General features: G+C 47.3%; 1 protein-coding gene across 10 annotated transcripts in view; it reads left to right on the plus strand.

Moving 5' to 3' along the window:
- Positions 1-615: 615 nt before the first annotated feature.
- LOC119977318 (ubiquitin carboxyl-terminal hydrolase 35-like) overlaps positions 616-21,924 on the plus strand; it is a 167,253-nt gene continuing 145,944 nt past the window's right edge. For 2 of the 10 annotated variants that reach the window (XM_038818083.1, XM_038818092.1), the window contains exons 1-3: positions 616-803; positions 6,266-6,361; positions 20,592-21,281. In XM_038818083.1, the coding sequence (XP_038674011.1) occupies positions 20,603-21,281 (679 nt within the window). In that variant the 5' untranslated portion in view covers positions 616-803; positions 6,266-6,361; positions 20,592-20,602. Of the gene's footprint in view, positions 958-1,016; positions 1,041-6,265; positions 6,362-19,087; positions 19,160-20,591; positions 21,282-21,924 lie in introns of those variants that run through there. The other 8 variants (XM_038818090.1, XM_038818091.1, XM_038818085.1 and 5 more) reach the window with 8 other exon arrangements.

The raw sequence follows: 21,924 nt of genomic DNA on the forward strand, positions 1-21,924 counted from the left end.
TTTAGCCAAGATCTGCAGTCGGAATATTCATGCCGAGTGGTAACGAAGGCCTAGATGCAGATTTCAGCAGATGAGTTGAGACCCAATAATTTGGAAGTGCATCACTCACTGTGGGTGGCCTCCCATGTAAATGCCTGACACTGGCTTCAGGTTTCTTACTGCTTAATGGTCCCGCAGTTAAATAAAAAATAAATAAACACAGAATAAAGACTTATGAGGAAGTATTTTGCAGAGAGCAGCGAGAGTGTGGAAATCGCTCCACAATAACACATTTAAGGAGTTGTTTGACCAATGGATCAGTTGAAAAGCGAATGAGGGCACTGGAGACAGAGTAAATAAATAAGGGTTGTGAAGAATATCAACAACAGCATGAATTGTGGCCAATGCACTGTGCAACAGAACAACTGGATACAACCTTCAAAACAAGTGATGCCCGCAACGGGCGTGGACTATGCGGAGTTTGCTTGCCCCTTCACTGATTGCTCGTTGACCTGTCTGTCGGCTCGCGCCCTCAGCTCTGGATTGGTTGACGGGATGTGTGTGGGTGAGCCTGCTTAATCAGTTTTCTCTTTCCTATTGGCTGCCGCTGAGCGGAACGTTCTGGGTGGGGCTGTGTGATGGCTAGCGCGCACGCGCTGCCACTGGTGCCGTTGGGTTAGAGGCTGAGCCCGCGATGCTGCAGTGGTTGTGGGGCCACTGCGGACAATATCAGCTCCTTTTCCGGGGTACAGTGACCTCCAGCGCCCAGCTGAAAAGGAACCTTTGGTAGCTGTTGACCGCGGGGTCTGACTTCAGGCATTTGAGTATTTAGAGGTTTCTGATTTTTCAGTTGCGTGTTTGAAGGTTTGGCCGAGGAATTAGGGTCGAGGGTTGGCTTAGCGTGAGCTCTGACCCGAGTTAACGGGCCCGCAGCTGTGGGGATCATCAGCGCTTTCGACTGGCACCATCTGCCCAGGAGTGAGTGTCAGGAACATTGCTGCCAGGGGCGGTGCCTTGCTGGGTAAAGAGGCTCCTAGTGATGTGAAGATAGCCTCACTGAAGTTAAGTGAGATTGCCGAGCTGTTGAGAGCGACAACTAGGAAAATATCTGGCAGATTTTAGACTATATGAGTTTCATGAATTAGTGTCACGCCCGTTTATTTCAGTTGATTTTATTTCTAAGATAGCATCAAGCTTCCTGAAACAATCTCCCAAACCTCCACTAAAGGGTTACCCCCTCCTTGCCCTTTACATTTATTTTCACATCTTTAATTATGCCTTTACCTTTAGTTAGTTCTGAAGATTCACATACTGGATAATTTATTATCTCACTTTATACTTTGTAGAAATTTAGAGTCATTTTACAGACATAAGTCAGACCTAGCCGTCTTCAACGTGTAATTTATTTGTCTTCAGCTTAGTTTAAAATTAAGCAAATGATGAGCAGTATTGAAACCTACAATTACATCGACTATAAGTTTAGAATCCTATTGTCATTTTCTAAAAGTTGATCAAGATAACATTTTTAAATGCATGGATGCTTTCATGTTCTATCATTGCTAAAATAAAAGTTATGGATCACAGCTCATTAGATATACTGAGTGTTTCAATTGATATTCCTTTCCTATATTTTGCACTGCTTAAATCTAGTCTCTAACTTTACTTATGTAGTCTGTACATTTTTGATCTTGAAGTTATAGGCTGTCAAGTTTAGAAATGTCATTAGCAGTGCTATTTTTTTCTATCATCAAACAAACATTGTTTCATGTTGAGTTGTGTTATTGCATTGCCGTCAGCTTCTTGTCCCACAGATAATATCTCATTCATGACATGACCACGGTCTGTATTCATTGTAAAAACTCATGTATGTGGAATTGCTATTACTGAGACTCTGTTGCCTGTCAGTCTTGTACTTGTGAATCTCCACTGACCCCATAACATTTGTCACATGGAGTTTGAACATTCTCCCCATGTCTGTGTGGGTTTCCTCTGCGCTATCGGCCATAATCTAAAGATGTGCAGGTTAGATGGATTGGCCCTTATTAATACGCGGGGTTACACTGACAGGGCGAGGCAATGGAGCCTAAGTGGAGTGCTCTTTCAGAGGGTCAGTGCAGACTCGATGGGCCAAATGGCTTCCTGCACTAGGAATTCTATTTAATTAGAACTAATTGCCTCCCCAGTTGACATCCCCCCCCCCCCCCCCCCCCCCCCCCCCGGCCAAAAGATGCGATACAGGACTCCTTGGAAGTCCATAAGACATACGAGCAGATCCACTTTCCCACCTTATCCTCATAACTCTTGATTCTCTTAAAGATTAAAAATCTATCTCAGCCTTGAACATGACCCAGCCTCTACAGCCCTTTGAAATTGAAAATCGCTTATTGTCACAAGTAGGCTTCAAATTAAGTTACTGTGAAAAGCACCTAGTTGCCACATTCCGCCGCCTGTTCGGGGAGGCTGGTACGGGAATTGAACCCGCGCTGCTGGCCTTGTTCTGCTCTACAATCCAGGTGTTTGGCCCACTGTGCTAAACCATTCCCTAAGTGGTAAAGAATTCCAGATTCACTATCCTCTGAGAGGAAATTCCTCATCATCTCTGTCAAAATGGGCAACTCCTTACTCTGAGATTATGCCTTCTGGTTCTAGTTTCACCCACAAGGGGAATCAGCTTCTCAGCATCTACCCTGTCAAGCCCTGAGAATTCTGTATGTCTCTAAGGTTGACTCTCATTCTTCTAAACTACAATGAGTGCAGTCCTGACCTACTTAACTTCTTCTCATAAATAAATCAACCTGTGAACCTTCTCTGGACTACTTCCAATGCCACTAAACCTTTCCTTAAATTGTTCACCGTATTCCAGATGTGAGCTAACTCGTGCATTATATGGTTTTAGCTTGACTTTCCTATTTTTATACTCTATTCCCTTTGAAATAAGGGCACAGATTCCATTTGCCTTCCTTATTACCTGCTGAACTTGCATGCTAGCTTTTTGTGATTTGTGCATGAGGATCCTGAAATCCTTGTGTGCTGCAGTTTTCCACAGTCTTTCTCCATTTAAATAATATTCAGCTCCCATATTCTTCCTACCAAAGTGCATAACTTCACATTTTCTTACATTATATTACATCTGTTAAGTTTTTTTCCCTCTTATTTAACCTGTCTATATCCCTCTGTAGATTCTTTGTATTATCCTCACTACTTGCCTTCTCACCTACCTTTGTGTCATTCACAAACTTGTCAACAGTGCATTCACTCCCTTTGTCCAAGTCATTAATATATATTGTAAATAATTGTGGCCCCAGCACTGATCCCTGTGGCACGCCACTAGTTACACGTTCCCATTCTGAAAATCCACCCCTTATCCCAACTCTGTCTGCTTTCAGTTAGCTAATCCTTTATCCATGTTAATAAACTATCCCTAAAACCATGGGGTCTTATCTTATTAAGTAGCCTTTTGTGCAGTACCTGATCAAACGCTTTTTGGAAATCCAAGTATATTATATCTACTGGTTTCCCTTTACCTATCCTGCTTGTTACCACCACAAAGAATTCTAATAAATTTGCCAGCCATGATTTCCCCTTCATGAAGCCATGCAACCTCTTGCTTGATTATATTATGTATTTCTACATATTCTGCTATTACATCCTTTATAATGGACTCCAACATTTTTCCAATGACAAGTTCCTTGGTTAACCATAGGGGCAGCAGGGTAGCATGGTGGTTAGCATAAATGCTTCACAGCTCCAGGGTCCCAGGTTCGATTCCCGGCTGGATCACTGTCTGTGTGGAGTCTGCACGTCCTCCCCCTGTGTGCGTGGGTTTCCTCCGGGTGCTCCGGTTTCCTCCCACAGTCCAAAGATGTGCGGGTTAGATGGATTGGCCATGCTAAATTGCCCATAGTGTCCTAATAAAAGTAAGGTTAAGGGGGGGTTGTTGGGTTACGGGTATAGGGTGGATACGTGGGTTTGAGTAGGGTGATCATGGCTCGGCACAACATTGAGGGCCGAAGGGCCTGTTCTGTGCTGTACTGTTCTATGTTCTATGTTCTAAGTTAAGCTAACTGGCCTTTTGTTACCCTGTTTTGTTTGTCTGGCTCGCTCTTTTCCAATCCTCTGGGACTTTTCCAGAACTTTACTTTCTTGAGAGATGTCTACCAGTGCATCCACTATGCCTGTAACTACTTCCTTTGATACCATGATGTTATTTCCTGGTTTCCGATTATTAGTTCCCCAGTCCGGGGCCTGTGTTCACTTTGACCCCTCTCTTTCTGTTTATATATTTAAAGGTCTTGCTGTCTGTTTTTATATCACTTGCTAGTTTACCCTCATAGTTTATCTTTCTCTTCTTTTTGCTGATCTTTTGTTGATTTAAAATTTTTTTCCACTCCTTGGCTTACCACTAATCTTTGTCACATTGTATGTTTTTCTTGCAGTTTAATACAACCGTTAAACTTCCTTGGTTAACCATGATTGATTTAGCCCCTTCCTAGAATTCTTCTTCCTCACTGGGATATATTTTTGTTGTGAATCATGAACTATTTTCAGAAACGTCTGCCATTGCTGATCAGTGCAGCGGCTCTGAGAATTGCCTGGGAAGTTTGAAGTTCTAATGGACAATTAATTCCTTGGATCCTCAGGACCCCATGAAATAGTCTCCAACTCGTTAGAGTCAGTGAGTTTGGACAGTTCTGACTTAATTACCAGCATAGCTGCCCCCAGGGAATGTTATCACTCATCTCGGAAGTCACAAGTGAACAAAGGTTTGAGGCCAATGTAATTTCCTGCTGGGGTCACGCAAGATTGGAAGGCGTGTGGCGATTACAACGAGCAACTGTTTTTAATGAGCATTCATGGGATGCGAATGAATGTAAATGGCATTCATACCACTAGGCTGTGGGTCACCTGACCCAGCCATTGGGAGAATTGCAAACCGATTGGGGCAGCACGGTAGCACAGTGGTTAGCACAGTTGCTTCACAGCTCCAGGGTCCCAGGTTCGATTCCCGGCTTGGGTCACTGTCTGTGCGGAGCCTGCACGTTCTCCCCATGTCTGCTTGGGTTTCCTCCGGGTGCTCAGGTTTCTTTCCACAGTCCTAAAATGTGCAGGTTAGGTGAATTGGCCATGATAAATTGCCCTTAGTGTCCAAAAAGGTATGTGGCGTTACTGGGTTACGGGGATAGGGTGGAGGCATGGGCTTAAGTAGGGTGCTCTTTCCAAGAGCCGGTGCAAACTTGATGGGCTGAATGGCCTCCTTCTGCACTGTAAATTCTATGTTCTATGACCTAAATTAAAATTTACTCTTAACACCTGGGCAAATACACAACTGACCACACCTGCCTGACTCCTTCATGTTCACTTTCGGTGACCCACCTTGTACCCCACCTGCTTCCCCCAAAGCACCATCTGACTAGCCCGCACCATCTGCCTAGCCCACACCATCTGACTACCTTCCAACACAACCCGGTCCCCCACAGCCTGACCTGCCTCGGCCAAACCACCTGACTACTCTCCGGCATCCCCCTGATCTCACCTGACTACTCTCTCTTTCCCCCTCCCCCCAACCACTTGCCTTCTGTTTTAGTTTTCTGGAGAAGCTCCAGCATGTTTAACTTCTTTACTCTCCAGAAAACGGCAGCTCATGCTGTAAAATGTGGGTGTGGAATCTCTCTGCTGCTCGCTCCAAAGTTTACACAGACAGAGTTTTGCAGTATCCTCTAAAAATTGTCCTAAAAATTGAAGGAAGCTATGTGTGTGTTCTTTTTTTCTCCGATTGGGGTCAAAAATGGGGATTCTGACCCTGGAACGGGAGATTTGGGACAGTATCTTTAACAAGAATGCAGTGTCCCAGCTGATAGTTTGAACTGTTGACTCTGATCTCCTGTGCACCTTTTCCCCATTACTGCCTTCACGCTATTCACTGGAACACACTTCATGTGCATTGATACATATTTCCACTTCAGAAACTCTTCAAAACACATCCATGCCAGTCACAGTTTCTTCCCTCATGTTTAACATGTTTCTGATCTTCGGAACACTTTGTATTATTTTTGTTCTCTGAAGTGCTTTGTGACACCCATTGTGCCAAATGGGTATGTAATGCAAGTTGCTGTTCTGGATCTATTGCTGGTTGAATGAACAGAGATGTTCCCTTTGTTAATAATGCTATTGAGCTGGACAACAATGGGAGTAAGATGTTGATCCATGTTGACTTGCAATTTGATTTTTAAAAAATATATATTTTTGCAGATCTGCCTGGTCTCAACTTGGGATTTTTCTTTTGCAGTACGTGTAGAATTGATTGTTTGCTGTTTGGCGAATTATGGGGTGATCGAAGTGTAAGACAGAGTGTCACCCCTTTCCTTCAAAGCTACACCTGAAGGTAGGATTGATGATTTCTCTTCCAGGTCTAGCCTAAAGATTTGCCTATCTATGCTCTGTGTTAACCAGTTCAAAGCATTTACACAAACCAAGCCAATCACAGTGGGTGTGCTGTACGAAAATAAGTCAATTGGCAAACACGCTGTGCTTATTTCATTTAAAATGAAATTGGATATGAAAAGATGGACTAAATATGATACACGAGCTTCACTTTGTCAATACATCTAATGTCCAACCACCATTAGATTAAATATTAAGGAATAGAACCATACAAGTTCACAACACAAGAAGCTATTCTGTCTATTGTACCTCTGCTAGATCTTTATACTCCAGCATCATGAACTGACAGTTAAACTATTAAAATCTATCATATCAGCTGGGTCGCACAAATATTGAAGAGTAATACAAACTCAAAATGTTAACTCTGTTTCTCTCTCCACAGATTGCTGCCAGGGTTTTCCAGCATTTTCTGTTTTGATCTCTGATTTCCAGCATCTGCATTATTTTGCTTTCATATTATTATGCCCATATGCTGTGACTGACTTGTTACCAGCTTAGGATAACAATTTTATCTAGGTACGCTTGATCCAAAGCAAGTTGGATTAATGTGGTGTCGCCTGTATGAAAAAACAATCCAGGCATTCTTGACAGGCGTAGGGGAGTGTAAACAGGTGTGTTCAGCATAGTGCTGATATAAACTAGCTTTCACACTTATTTCTGGATTGCATTCAGACTCATCTTTCTGTGTTGGATGGATTTTGTTTGGTTAGCCCTGTGCACTTACGGGTCACCTGCAAGGTGGATATGTTTGGAGCTGAGTATTCATTTTGTGTCATTTATTTATCTTCCTTGTAGATTTATCCTGTATATTGTACTAAGCAAGCATAATTGTTCCAATTTATATGCTCCTATTCTTTTGTGGAGATGCCGGCGTTGGACTGGGGTGGACACAGTAAGACGTGTTACAACACCAGGTTAAAGTCCAACAGGTTTGTTTTGAATTAAATTGGATTCGAAACGAACCTGTTGGACTTTAACCTGGTGTTGTAAGACTTCCTACTATAAATATTTGCGTACATCTGACCAGGGATTCTTTTTGCATTTTTCCTCTATGCTTTCTTGGCTTGGATAACCTGCTTCAATGTCCAATCAGGAAACCGTTGCAGGTTTCTCCAAGCACACCTAGATGTACTTGTCAACAGCAGTCTTTTTTCTTAAATGTGTAAAGTTTCACAAAGACCTCCTTTTGTCCACCTGTTTTAATGTCTAATCAATCATGATGACTGATACCATTCCAGAGATTCACATTTGATTGTCAATCACTTTTGGAGAGACACCCACCTTTGTTTTTGAAAATTAGGCTCGTTTATCAGTTGTACCTTTTATTTCCTTGACCTTTTCTGTAAACAATACACAACAAATAACTGCCCTGTAAACATAGAAAATAGGAGCAGGAGTAGGCCATTCTGCCCTTTGAGCCTGTTCCGCCATTCAACATGCTTATTCCTCTATTTCTACGCTATTCTCTCACGTTCTTCTCTTAGTCCTTGACACTTTTAGAGTCTAGAAAACTATTTCATTCTTAAATATGTTTAGTGATTTGACCTGTACAGCCTTCTGTGGTAGAGAATTCCACAGGTTCACCACCCTCTGAATGAAGAAATTTCTCCACATCTTGGTCCTTTTTAAAAAAAAAACACATTTTTATTAATATTTTTCATTTTTACAGAGTAACAGCTCTAGTGTATCTGGTATTTACAAACAAATTTGTTTCTTATTTATAACAAATTATTACGTGCAGTCCACCCCTCCCCTTCCCTCGTTGGTAGTTTAAACTCTTAGTGTTGCTGTCTGCCCTGGGCTCCATGTATTGTGCTCTGCTTCATTCTGTTGGGGCGTTTAGTTTTTATTGTTGGGAGGGAGGGCCTGCGTGGCCCTTCCCCTCTGTCCCTCCTCCCCTTCTACTAGTGCTTCATTATGTGCTTCCCTCCCTGCCTCTTTCTCTTGTGTGTGCCTTCCCCCACTAGTCGCTGTTGGCCTCAAACAGGTCTTGGAACAGGCTGCTAAATGCCCTCACGTTTTGTTGAAGCCTTCGTCCGACCCTCAGTTGATGTACTTATCTTCTCCATGTGGAGAAATTCTGCAGGACAATCTGCAGCTTTGGGTGGTGCTGCTGATCACCAGTCGAGTAGGATTCTCCGGCGTGCAAGTAGGGAGGCAAAAGCCAGGGCGTTGGCCCTCTTCCCATCCCTAATTTTCCATCTGAACATCTGACTGGTCTGATACCCTGAAGACCGCCATTCTTGGGCACAGCTCCACCCTCACCCCCACAACCTTGGACATCACCTCGAAGAAGGATGTACAGAACCCAATAAGTCAGGAGCACGTCCAGAATACGTGGGTGTGGTTGGCTGGGCTTCCCTGGCACCGTTTACATTTGTCCTCCATCTCCGGGAAGAACCCGCTCATTTGGGTTCTAGTGAGGTGGGCAACCAGCCGTGTATATGTTCCCACAGTCCCGTCTCCCCCAACTTAGTGTCCGTGTTGATTAGTTCCTCTAATAGTGTCTCTCGGGACCCTGGGGTATCTTGCCATCTCTTTGCGGAGAAAGTGTATCATTTGGAGGAGCCTGAGCTCCTGTCCTGTCGGCAGGTCCAAATCCTCCGTCAGCTCTTCCAAGATCGTGAGTCTGTCCCCTATGTAAGGTCCCTAACCACTAGGGTCCTCCTTCATGTCTCTATTTTTTTTAAAGGTGGCATCAAGCATGGCTGGCAGGAATTTTTAGCTACCGCAGATGGGGGCCATGGAGGACATCTCTGTTAGACCGAAATGCTGCCTCATTTGAGTCCACGTTTTCAGTGGGGGGATGGGGGCGCTGCCATGGTAAGGGCTCGGAGGGTCGTTCCCTTGCAGGAGGACTCCTCCAGCCTCACCCATTCCATGTTTGGTTCTCGTAACCATCCACTCACCCTGTTGGTTGTGGCTGCCCAGTGGCTACTGTAGAGTAGTGCTGTGGTTAGCACTGTTGCTTCACAGCGCCAGGGACCCGGGTTCGCTTCCTGGCTTCGGCCACTCTGTGTGGAGTCTGCACATTCTCCCCATGTCGGCGTGGGTTTTCTCCGGGTGCTCCGGTTTCCTCCCACAAAGTCCTGAAGGACATTCTGAATTCTCCCTCGCTGTACCTGAACAGACGCCGGAGTGTGGGAACTATGGGACTTCCACAGGACATCATTGCAGTGTTAACATAAGCCTATTTGTGACACCAATAAAGATAATATTATTATTAGATTTGGCAGGGCCAGACCGTCCATGTTTTTCCTCCTTTGCAGTGTTGACTTTGAGGTTCTCTGGTTTTTACCCCCCCAACCCCACACGCGCACACAAACACCGTAACCATTTTGTCTACGTTATGGAAATAGGCCTTCGGAATGAAGATTGTTATGGATCTCAACAGGAAGAGGAACCTCGGCAATACGTTCATTTTGATCATCTGCACTCTCCCCGCCGGGGAAAGCAGGAGTGCATCCCATCTCTAGCTCCTGGTCTTCCAGAGGATATCTGCTGAGGACAGAAAAGGCCACAGAACATAGATGTGCATCCTGGGGACACCTAGTTGAAAGATCAAGAACAGAGAGGATCACTGAGTGGACAGTAGGGTGGGGTTCACTATCTGTAGTGAGGAGGAATGGAAATGTCAATAGAACATTACAGCACAGAACAGGCCCTTCGGCCCTCGATGTTGTGCCGAGCATTGTCCGAAACCAAGATCAAGCTATCCCACTCCCTGTCATTCTGGTGTGATCCATGTGCCTATCCAATAACCGCTTGAAAGTTCCTAGTGCCCGACTCCACTATCACAGCAGGCAGTCCATTCCACACCCTAACCACTCTCTGAGTAAAGAACCTACCTCGGACATCCCTCCTATATCTCCCACCCTGAATCTTATAGTATTGCCCCCTTGTAACAGCTACATCCACCCGAGGAAATAGTCTCTGAACGTCCATTCTATCTATCCCCCTCATCATCTTGTAAACCTCTATTAAGTCGCCTCTCATCCTCCTCCGCTCCGAAGAGAAAAGCCCTAGCTCCCTCAACCTTTCCTCATAAGACCTATCCTGAAAACCAGGCAGCATCCTGGTAAATCTCCGTTGCACCCTTTCCAATGCTTCCACATCCTATAATGAGGTGACCAGAACTGCACACAATACCCCAAATGTGGTCTCACCAGGGTCATATATAGTTGCAGCATAACTCCGCGGCTCTTAAACTCAAGCCCCCTGTTAATAAACAGTAACACACTATATAAGCCTTCTTCACGGCTCTATCCACTTGAGTGGCAACCTTCAGAGATCTGTAAACATAACCACAAGATCTCTCTGTTCCTCCACATTCCTCAGAACCCTGCCATTGACCCTGTAATCCGCATTCAAATTTTTTCAACCAAAATTAATCACCTCGCATTTATCAGGGTTAAACTCCATCTGCCATTTTTCAGCCCAGCTCTGCATCCTATCAATGTCTCTTTGCAGTCTACAACAGCCCTCCACCTCATCCACTACTCCACCAATCTTGGTGTCATCAGCAAATTTACTGACCCACCTGTCAGCCCCCTCCTCCAAGTCATTGATAAAAATCACAAATAGCAGAGGACCCAGCACTGATCCCTGTGGTACACCGCTGGTAACTGGTCTCCAGTCTGAAAATTTTCCATCCACCACCACCCTTTGTCTTCTATGTGATAGCTTATCCAATTGGTCACATTTCCCTCTATTCCACACCTTCTTACTTAATGAGCTGACCATGGGGGAACCTTATCAAAAGCCTTACTAAAATCCATGTATATGACATCAACTGCTCTACCTTCGTCTACACATTTAGTTACCTCCTCAAAGAATTCAATCAAATTTGTGAGGCAAGACTTGCCCTTCACGAATCCGTGTTGACTATCTCGGATTAAGCTGCATCTTTCCAAATGGTCATAAATCCTATCCTTCAGGATCTTTTCCACTAACTTACCGACCACCAAAGTAAGACTAACTGGCCTATAATTACCAGGGTCATTCCTATTCCCTTTCTTGAACAGAGGAACAACATTCGCCACTCCAGTCCTCTGGCACTATCCCCGTGGACAGTGAGGACCCAAAGATCAAAGCCAAAGGCTCTGCAATCTCATCCCTTGCCTCCCAAAGAATCCTTGGATATATTCCATCTCAGAACATCTACCTCCTCCAGCCTACCTGCCTGTATCTCACACTCATCCTCAAAAACATGGCCCCTCTCCTTGGTGAACACTGAAGAAAAGTATTCATTCAACGCCTCCTATTTCTTCTGACTTCATGCAAAAGTTCCCACTACTGTCCTTGACCTGCCCTACCCTCACCCTGGTCATTCTTTTATTTCTCACATAAGAGTAAAAAGCCTTGGGGTTTTCCTTGGTCTGACCCGCCAAGGACTTCTCATGCCCCCTCTTAGCTCTCCTAAGCCCTTTTTTTTTTTAGCTCATTCCTTGCTACCATGTAACCTTCAAGCGACCCAACTGAACCTTGTTTTCTCATCCTTACATACTCTTCCTTTTTCCTCTTGACAAGACATTCAATCTCTTTTGTGAACCATGGTTCTCTCACACGGCCATTTCCTCCCTGCCTGACACGGACATACCTATCAAGGACACGCAGTATTTGTTCCTTGAACAAGCTCCACTTTTCATTTGTGCCTTTCCCTGACAGTTTCTGTTCCCATCTTATGCTCCCTAATTCTTGCCTAATCGCATCATAATTACCCCTCCCCCAATTATAAACCTTGCTCTGCCGTATGGCCCTATCCCCCTCCATTGCAATAGTGAAAGACACCGAATTGTGGTCACTATCTCAAGTTTTCTCTCACAAATAAATCTAACTCTTGGCCCGGTTCATTACCCAGTACCAAATGCAATGTGCCCCCCCTCTCTTGTAGGCTTATCCACACATTGTCAGGAAACCCTCCTGCACATACTGTACAAAAACTGCCCCACCCGAACTGTTCGACCTATAGAGGTTCCAATCAATATTTGGAAAGTTAAAGTCACCCATGACAACTACCCTGAGACCTCCACACCTATCCATAATCTGTTTTGCAATTTCTTCCTCCACATCTCTATTACTATTTGTGGGCCTATAGAAAACTCCTAACAATGTGACTGCTCCTTTCCTATTTCTAACTTTGGCCCATATTACCTCAGTAGGCCCCCTTCGAACTGCCTTTCTGCAGCTGTTAAACTATCCTTGATTAACAATGCTACTCCTCGGGCAGCACGGTGGCACAGTGGTTAGCATTGCTGCCTACGGCGCTGAGGACCCGGGTTCGAATCCCGGCCCTGGGTCACTGTGTGGAGTTTGCACATTCTCCCTGTGTCTGCGTGGGTTTCGCCCCCAAAGATGTGCAGGTTAGGTGGATTGGCCACGCTAAATTGCCCCTTAATTGGAAAATAAAAAAATAATTGGGTACTCTAAATTTATTTAAAAAAAACAATGCTACTCCTCCACCTCTTTTACCACCTTCCCTACTCTTACTGAAACATCTATACCTCAGAACTTCCAACAACCATTCTTGTCCCTGTTTTAACCGTGTCTCCGTAATGGCCACAACATCGTAGTCCCAAGTACCAATCCACGCTCCCAAGTTCACCTACCTTATTCCGGATGCTCCTTGCATTGAAGTAGACACACTTCAATCCACCTTTCTGTCTGCCGGTACACGCCTGCGACCTTGATACCCTCCTCAGTACCCCACTACTCTCAACACTGGCTTCTGGACTACAGCTTGTTTTCCCAGCCCCCTGACACCCCCCCCCCGGAAGAGCCGTAGCAAATTTCCCTCTCAGGATATTGGTGCCCCTCTGGTTCAGGTGCAAACCGTCCTGTCTGTACAGGTCCCACCTTCCCCAGAATGTGCTCCAATTATCCACGAACCTGAAACCCTTCCTCCTACACCATCCCTGCAGCGACGTGTTTATCTGCACTCTCTTCCTGTTCCTCACCTCACTAGCATGTGGCACTGGCAACAAACTAGAGATGACAACATGGTTTGTCCTGGCTCTCAGCTTCCACCCTAGCTCCCTCAATTCCTGTTTTAAATCCCCGTCCCTTCTCTTACCTATGTCTTTGGTACCGATATGTACCACGACTTGTGACTGTTCCCCCTCCCCCTTAAGGATTCTGAAAACACGGTCCGAGACGTCACCGACCCTGGCACCCATGAGGCAACATACCATCCGTGAGTCTCTTTCGCTGCCACAGAACCGTCTATCTGTCCCTCTAACTATCGAGTCCCCAATATCTATTGCTCTCCTGCTCTCCCTCCTTCCCTTCTGAGCCACAGGGACGGACTCAGTGCTGGAGATCCGTTCACTGTGGCTTACCCCTGGTAGGTCGTCCCTCTCAACAGTATCCAAAACGGTACACTTGTTACTAGGGCAGATTACGGGCCTTTATGAAGAGCTAAAAGTGGGTGACCTCTGGGTGACCGAGATCGTTGTGCAGGGTGCGGAGTTGGTCCACTTGTGCGCTGGCACATGTACCTCGGGATAGGGCTCCGGGGGCTCGTTGAGCTTACCGGGGCGATGCAAATTCTCGGAATTGTAGGTGGAGAGCTCGATCCTCCACCCCAAGATTTTATCATTTTTGATCTTACCCCGCTGTGTGTTGTTGAACATGAAGGCAACCGACGGTTGGTCCGTGAGGAGAGTGAATCTCCTGCCGGCCAGGTAATGCCTCCAATGCCGCACAGCTTCAACGATAGCTTGGGCCTCCTTTTCGACAGAGAAGTGACGCATTTCGGAGGCGTGGAGGGTGTGGGAAAAGAATGCCACGGGCCTGCTTGCCTGGTTGAGGGTGGCGGCCAGAGTGACGTCTGATGCATCGCTCTCGACTTGGAAGTGGAGCATCTCGTCGACCGCGTGCATCGCGGCCTTGGTGATGTCGATCTTGATACGGTTGAAGGCCTGGTGAGCCTTGGCCATTAGTGGGAAAACGGTGGAGTGAATGAGTGGGCGGGCCTTGTCTGCATAGTTAGGGACCCACTGGACGTAGTACGAGAAGAACCCCAGGCATCGTTTGAGGGCCTTGTGGGAGTTCCATGAGGGGGCACATGCGATCGGGGTCAGGCCCTAGAACTCCGTTCTTGACCATATAGCCGAGGATGACTAATTGGTCCGTGCTGAAGGTTGTAGGTCTCCTTGTTGTAGGTTAGGTTGAGGTGTTTGGCGGTGTGGAGGAATTTGGAAAGGTTAGCGTCGTGGTCCTGCTGGTCGTAGCCGCAGATGGTGACGTTGTCCAGGTACGGGAAAGTGGCCCGTAGTCCGTATCGGTCAACCATTCGGTCCATCTCCTGTTGGAAGATCGAGACCCCGCTAGTGACGCTGATGGGCACCCTAAGGAAATGGTAAAGGCGGCTGTCCGCTTCAATTGCAGTGTACGGGCGGTCCGCCTTGCGAATGGGGAGCTGGTGGTAGGCAGATTTCAGGTTCACTGTCGAGGAATACCCGGTACTGTGCAATCTGATTGACCATGTCAGATATGCATGGGAGGGGGTACGCGTCGAGCTGCATGTACCGATTGATGGTCTGACTGTAGTCAACGACCATCTTGTTTTTCTCCCTGGTTTTCACTACTACCACTTGGGCTCTCCAGGGGCTGTTGCTGGCCTCGATAATACCTTCCCGCAGCAGCCGCTGGACTTCAGACCTGATGAAGGTCCTGTCCTGGGCACTGTACTGTCTGCTCCTGGTGGCGATGGGTTTGCAATCCGGGGTGAGGTTCGCAAACAGGGAAGGTGGGTCGACCTTAAGGGTCGTGAGACCGCATACAGTAAGGGGTGGTTGGGGCCCGCCAAATTTCAGGGTTAGGCTCTGGAGGTTGCACTGGAAGTCCAGGCAAAGTAGCAAGGCAGTGCAGAGGTTGGGGAGGACGTAGAGCTGGAAGCCACTGAGCTCTACGCCCTGGGTGGTGAGGGTGGCAGTGCAGTACCCCGGATCGCCACGGAGTGGGATCCGGAGGCCAGGGAAATTCTATTGTTGGTGGGGTGGACTGTGAGGGACTAGCGCCTTACCGTATCGGGGTGGATGAAGCGCTCAGTGCTCCCGGAGTCCAGAAGGCAAGAAACCTTGTGCCCGTCGACCTTCACTGTCGTCGACGCGGTCGCGAGGTTGTGCGGTCGTGATTGGTCGATCGTGACTGATGCCAGACGTGGCTGGTCGACGGCGGTCGCAGACAATGAGCGGCCCAATTGAGGTGTCCGACGAGCAGGAGTCCTGAGGCGGGGACGATGGCGGCGTCCACGAGCCGCACGTGTCCTGAGGCAGGCAAGATGGCGGCGTCCACGGACCGCACATGAGGCGAGGAAGATGGTGGTGCCCACGGGCTGCACGAGGTCTGCAGCGAGGAAGATAGCAGTGCCTGTGGGTCGCACATGGGGGGTGCCAGGGCAACCGCGGCGACCGAGCGAACCTGGCACAGCAGCAAAATGTCCTTACCGCAGGTCTTGCAGAACGTGCTCCGTGCCGGGCAGTGTTGTCGGGGGTGTTTTGACTGCCCGCAGAAGTAGCACTTGGGTCCCCCGGGGTTGTTTGGTTGCTGCGTGGCGCAGGCCTGGGGTTGGCTGGGGGTGGTCGCTGGTGGGGTGCACGGTAGGGTGTTCGCTGGCGGGGTCCACTATGTCCAGGAGGGGTGGGCTGTGCGGTCAGGGGCATACGCCTGTATATTGCATGAGGTGACTGAGTGAGAGCGCTAGTTTCTTGGTCGCCGCGTGGTCGAGGGTAGCCCCCTCTAAGAGTCGCTGGCGGATGCAGGCCGACCCTATGCCTGTAACAAACGTGTCTGTAAGTAGCAGGTCAGAATGTTCAGCGGCTGAAATGGCCTGGCAATCACAGTCTCTCACTAGGAGTTGCACGGCGCGCCAGAAATCTTCCACAGACTCACCGGGGAGTTGATGCCGCGTGGAGAGGAGGTGCCTGGCATAGTTGGTCTGCTGCATGTAGTTCTCCTTCCGTAGCGCCATGGCCTCAGCCTATGTCGGCACGTCCCAGATGAGGGGGAAGATGCCTGAGCTCAGCCGCATGTAGAGGATCTGGAGCTTCTGTGCCTCTGAGGGTGGTTCAGTCGCAGATCCTATGTATGCCTCGAAGCAAGCTAGCCAATGTGGGAAGGCTGACTTGGCGTTGTCTGCTTGAGGGTGCAGCTGCAGGCGATCAGGCTTGATGCGGAGAGCCATCGTTTTAAAATCTCCAGCACGGTAGTATTGGGGGGGGGGGGAGGGGAGGGAAATGGGAAGGGGTGATTGAGGGAAGGAGGGATACAGGGAGGTGCTGATTTGGGGCGGAAGCGGGGAATTGGGGGGATGGAGGGAAATGGGAGGTGGAAGGGAAGTGGGGAACTGGGAGGGGGGGGGGGGAGGACGGAAATGAGATGTGGGGGAGGAGGAAATTGAGGCTGGGAGGTGGGAATTCGGTTTGGAAGGAGGAAAATGAGGGGAGGGGGATTGGGGTGGGAGGGAGGGGAAATAAGGGGTATTGGGGAAGGTGGGGATTGGAAGAAGGGAAATGCGGGGGAGGAATTGAGCTGACAGACATAGACTTGTCCTATGTGGTCCTCGTCTGGATGAGGGCCTCCCTGGTCTTGTGGGCGTGCCGGACCCTTGCCGCCCGCTGCGTGTCCTCCATCCTCCGGTATCTCCTGCGGCTCCTTCCCGGGTACCTCCTCTAGCCCCTCTGGTCTGGCTCCTCCTCAGACGAGGCTGCATGTTCCTCCTCCTCCAACATGTTGCCCTGCTGCTGTGCCAGATTGTGGAAGGCACAGCAGACCACCACAAACCATGAGACCCCCTGGGGTGTGTACTGCAGGGCACCACCAGAGCAGTCCAGTTGGAACTCCATTTTGAACAGTCCAATGCACCGCTCAGTGACAGCATGGGCTGTTGCCCATCATATCGTGACCCATTATATCGGGGCTCCACCTCGGTCTCAGGCCTTCGCACCGGCGTCATCAGCCTGGACTTCTCCCCAAGAACCAACCTGTCATGCTGGCGTGGTCCCTAATGGATCTCCGTGTGTCCTAGGATAAAGCTGCCGGGCACGCACCCCGGGTGGCAGGCACATGTGCATGATGCGGAGGCGGTGGCCGCACACAATCTGAGCATTCAGGGAATGGCACACATTCCTGGTAATGAAGGGCACTTCCTGGTGTGCAAGGTGACATGCATGCCATCTAATGCACCCTGGCGATGGCGCAGAATCCTGCCTGGGCATCTTGGTGGGCTTGGTCCAGGTTGAAGGTAATCTTGTTGGATGCCCAGCCTACAGGGCATCTGTGACCTTTCGGATGAACCTGTGGGATGTAGCTTGACAAATGTCCGTGCTTGAGCCCTGGAATGATCCAGTTGCACAGAGGTCCAGGACTGCGGTGACCTCCATGGCCATTGGGAGCGGGTGTCCTCCTTTACAGGAAGCAACATGGCACTGTCTTTGTTGAGATGGAGTCTCCTGTGGCACATGCTGTTCGTCATCTCATCAAAAGGCCAACAATGTCTGTACACCGTGGGCCATCGCTGGCCTCCCCCTCTGGGCTCAACCTCAGCCTGATGGACAGCTGGGTCGTCAGGATGTGCACATGAGGTTCCGCTACAGCCTGCGTCATTGCTGCTGCAACCTTCTGCGCATCTGCCTGTCTCTGCTGCCACCAGCAATGCGAGGGCAGCCTCTGCGGGATCCACACTAGCATACGTTTTTTAATCTGGAAGGAATGGAGATTAGGGGGGAAAGGAGGGAAATTGGGCAGATGGGAGGAAAGAGGGGATGGGGGAGGAGCGAAATTGAGGGCGGAAATGGAGGGGATTGGGTGGGGAGGAGGGAAATGGGCATTGGGGGGAGAAAGGTGGAAAATTGGGAGGGGGAAATTGGAGACGGCATGGAGGACTTGAAGGTGTCAGCAGACACCATGTGCTCCGTTTCCAGTTCCTGTAAAAACTAACACTGCTGAATTTAAATTGATGGTGATTATGGATCTCATCAAGCAATCCAATGCACCTTGTTCTTTCTTGCACATGCAATTTTCACTTTATTTGCTAGTTAATGAACTTTATTTATTTAATGCTTTGGATGTCCTAATGTGTTTCGCTCCTGAATAAGTATTTCTGAATTGTTATCATAGAATCAGAGAATTTACAGTGCAGAAGGAGGCCATTTGGCCTATCGAGCCTGCAACGGACCTTGGAAAGAGCACCCTACTTAAGCCCACGCCTCCACCCTATCTGCATAACCCAGTAACCCCACCTAACCCACTAAGGGTAATTTATCATGGCCAATCCACCTAACCTGCACATCTTTGGACTGTTATATATGTGCTATAATATATGAAAATGCAACAACCAGTTTTTACATATCAAGCCCCCCCAGACAGTATTCTATTTTAATTTTAATTTTTTAAATCATCTTTATTGTCACAAGTAGGCTTACATTAACACTGCAATTAAGTTACTGTCAGCAGCCCCATTTTAGTGAAGCAATGAGTACTGAAGGAGTGTTGTATTTTCAGAGGTGCAATCTTTTGGGTGAGATACCCCAGCTGACCCCTGAGAAGGATGTAAAAGATCCTGTGATTCTTTTCAAAAGGAGGAGCTTCTCCCAATGTCCTTGCTCACTTTTATTCCTCAACTGACACTACCAGAAACATGATGTGGCCTTTTATTTTGTCATAGTTTGAAGGATCTTGCTGTCTGCAAATCGGCTGCTGCATTTCCCTGCATGACAATAGTGAACCCACTTCAAAGGTACAAAAGCAAAACGCTGTGCATGCTGGAAATCTGAAATGTTGCAAATAGGATCAGATTTATATTGGGGGGGGGGGGGGGGGGGGGGGTTGCAGGGGTGGTGCAGCAGTGGGGCTGGATTGAGGGTCAGCGACAGGTGCAGATTGACAAAATGTGTACAGAAAGGCAAAGGGAATGTAAATATTGGATAATGACGAAGAAGGGTGCTGACGGTCGTACATTAGAGATCAGAATGTGTTAATGGCAATTGAGTATTTTCCATCGGATATCTTCATGTTTATCACCTTGAATGAGTACACCTAATTTTGAACAGTTGGACTGAAATTTAATTTTATGTACCTGTTTGTGATGGTTACTTGACGTTGTGCAGTTCCCAACATTCCAATATTTTGCTGATATGGCATCTTGAGATGTGGCAGAAACATGAGTCTTATTTTACATGCCCCTACTGGCCACGTTTCCAAAACCGGGAGGGGTAAAATGGGCAGGTGCCCATCCCGCTCACCCCCGTAATATAAATAATATGGGGACTGGGGTGGTGGCAGACACTGCTGACCACCCCCCCCCCCCCCCCCCCCCCCCGGCCAAACGCCTGGGAAGGCGTGGGAAGCAGCAGCTCGCCTGCCATTTTTAAATAGGTAAGTGAGTAATCGAGGATCAATTTGGCTTGCTACCGTACTGGTCGATCCTGATTGTATGCTGCTCATGTCATACATTTTTTGTCATGTTTTAAAAAAAAACTGCATTTATCAGAAGTGGGAAGGAAAATAAGGTTCTGCCCTCTGGGGGTTACCCTTTGAGGATTGGGTGGGGTGGGGTGGTGGCACCCCCACCCCCTGCCTTTTCTTACCAATCCCTCGCAGCCTCAAATCCATACCACTGTGCCCAAGAGCTGGAAATAGGGGTTCTGAAGATCCATGCCATCTTCCTATTTTTGAAGTCCCGGCAGCTCTTGGTGCTACCAGGACTGCTGGAGTTGCTGGCCAATTGAATTGCCCCCCCCCCCCACTAAGGGATGGAAGACCCATTTGGCCCTTGTTAAGCCTGCTGTAGGTGAATAGGCATGAGCCTTTTGCTTCTGGGGTTGGGGGGAGAGGGGGGCGCCGGGCAGCAGTGTCTGCCACCCCTCCAGTCCCCATATTATTCAGCCCATAATGCATATATGTGGCTGACAGGTTATTGAATAACAATCCAATTTACTTCACAATTCAGAAACGCTGAGTTCAGTTGTGGTACCTCACTGCCTTCCACTTCTGACCTAGATTGGTTTAGGCAATACAGAGCCAGCGTCAAATATGTGGCATCCGACCTTGTACCTTTGCAGTGCCTAGCAGGTTTGGAGAGTTCATTGCCAATATTCGATATACATGCGTGGATATACTTTACAGTTTAAAGCATATGAAATTAGAATTAATGCAAACTTTTTTTTTAGATTTCAAAGACATGGACAAGATATTAGAAGCCGTGATGTTGTCTCAACATCCAACTTCAGTAAAGCACAGCCTTGTGAGACATATTTTAGAGGCAGCGAAGAAGCCTCTCGACAGTAAGCAGTGTTGGGCTATGTTCGAGTTATCTACAAAGCTTATTTTGCTGGGTGATACAAAGTTCAAAAAAGACGTGGGCAAAGAGGTTCTAGAGGCCTTTGCCCAGAACCACACAACAGAGTTTGAGAGTTTTTTTAATGCGAAGTTTATCTTGAAATTAGTGCAAGATGGTTATGGAACATTGAGTATAAGGAGTGTTGGGATTTTAGAGTATATCCATCTAGGATTGAAGTATATTCAAGACAATCCTCCTGCTGATGAAGTATTTCATGTCCTTCAAATTGAGATTCTTCGAATAGTGTGTGAGAGACCCGGATCAAAGGTGTGTGCCAGCATTAGTAAACTTCTTGTTGAATTTCCTCGGTGCATTCCCAGTGGGAAGTTTCAAGTGGTATTCTGCCAGCAACTTGTCAGAAGCATAGGACAGTTCCAGTTTTCATCAGAAGAGGAAGATGAAATAGTGGAATTCCTGGATCAAGTAAACAAAGTAAGCGGTTTATTACAGAGGATCTGGCGGACCCGAACAGCAGCCATTATTCCATCCTTGAGGGAGCTGTTCACTGTTATTTCATCCGGTAAGGAAAAATGTGTTTTTTAATCTTGAATGATTGTTGGGTATTTGTTTGATGCCTCCCTTCCAACCACCTTGTAAACCTTGTAGATAACTTTCAGGATGTTGGTCATTGCTTATGCAAAATAAACATGGAGAGACATGTAAAAGCTTAGAAATTGTTCTTTGGTGGCTTTACAACAATTTATTTTTTGGTTTTGTGTAAGAACTTTGACGTTTGTGTGTTAAGGTATGCCATCAATTTTAGATGATGTTTAAATTAGGAATGTCTGAGTCACATTGCCAGAGTCAATATGATAAATCATTGTGATTGATTACTGGGACCTGCGTTTTGATCAGATCGCTAGAAGAGAAGCTCTTCAAGACTATTGCAGGTATATCATTTTTCTAATGCTTCTTGGAGTCACTCTGCTCTAGAAATTAACATTGCTGCCCACCTTTTTTGTTTTTGCACTGAAACTGTTCCATTGAATGGGCAATCATTATTTCTGTCCTCTTCTTGCCATTTTGCCCTTTTCCAGTCTATTTTTCCAATGTCTATACCATACATGTACATATCGTACCACATCTATCTGTGCATGGCTGAAGAGAGTAGACATGATATGCACCTAAGTATACTGTGGGAGAGAACTTGTCATAAATTTGGA

This window comes from Scyliorhinus canicula, chromosome 14, assembly GCF_902713615.1.
Source record: "Scyliorhinus canicula chromosome 14, sScyCan1.1, whole genome shotgun sequence".
Taxonomy (NCBI): domain Eukaryota; kingdom Metazoa; phylum Chordata; class Chondrichthyes; order Carcharhiniformes; family Scyliorhinidae; genus Scyliorhinus; species Scyliorhinus canicula.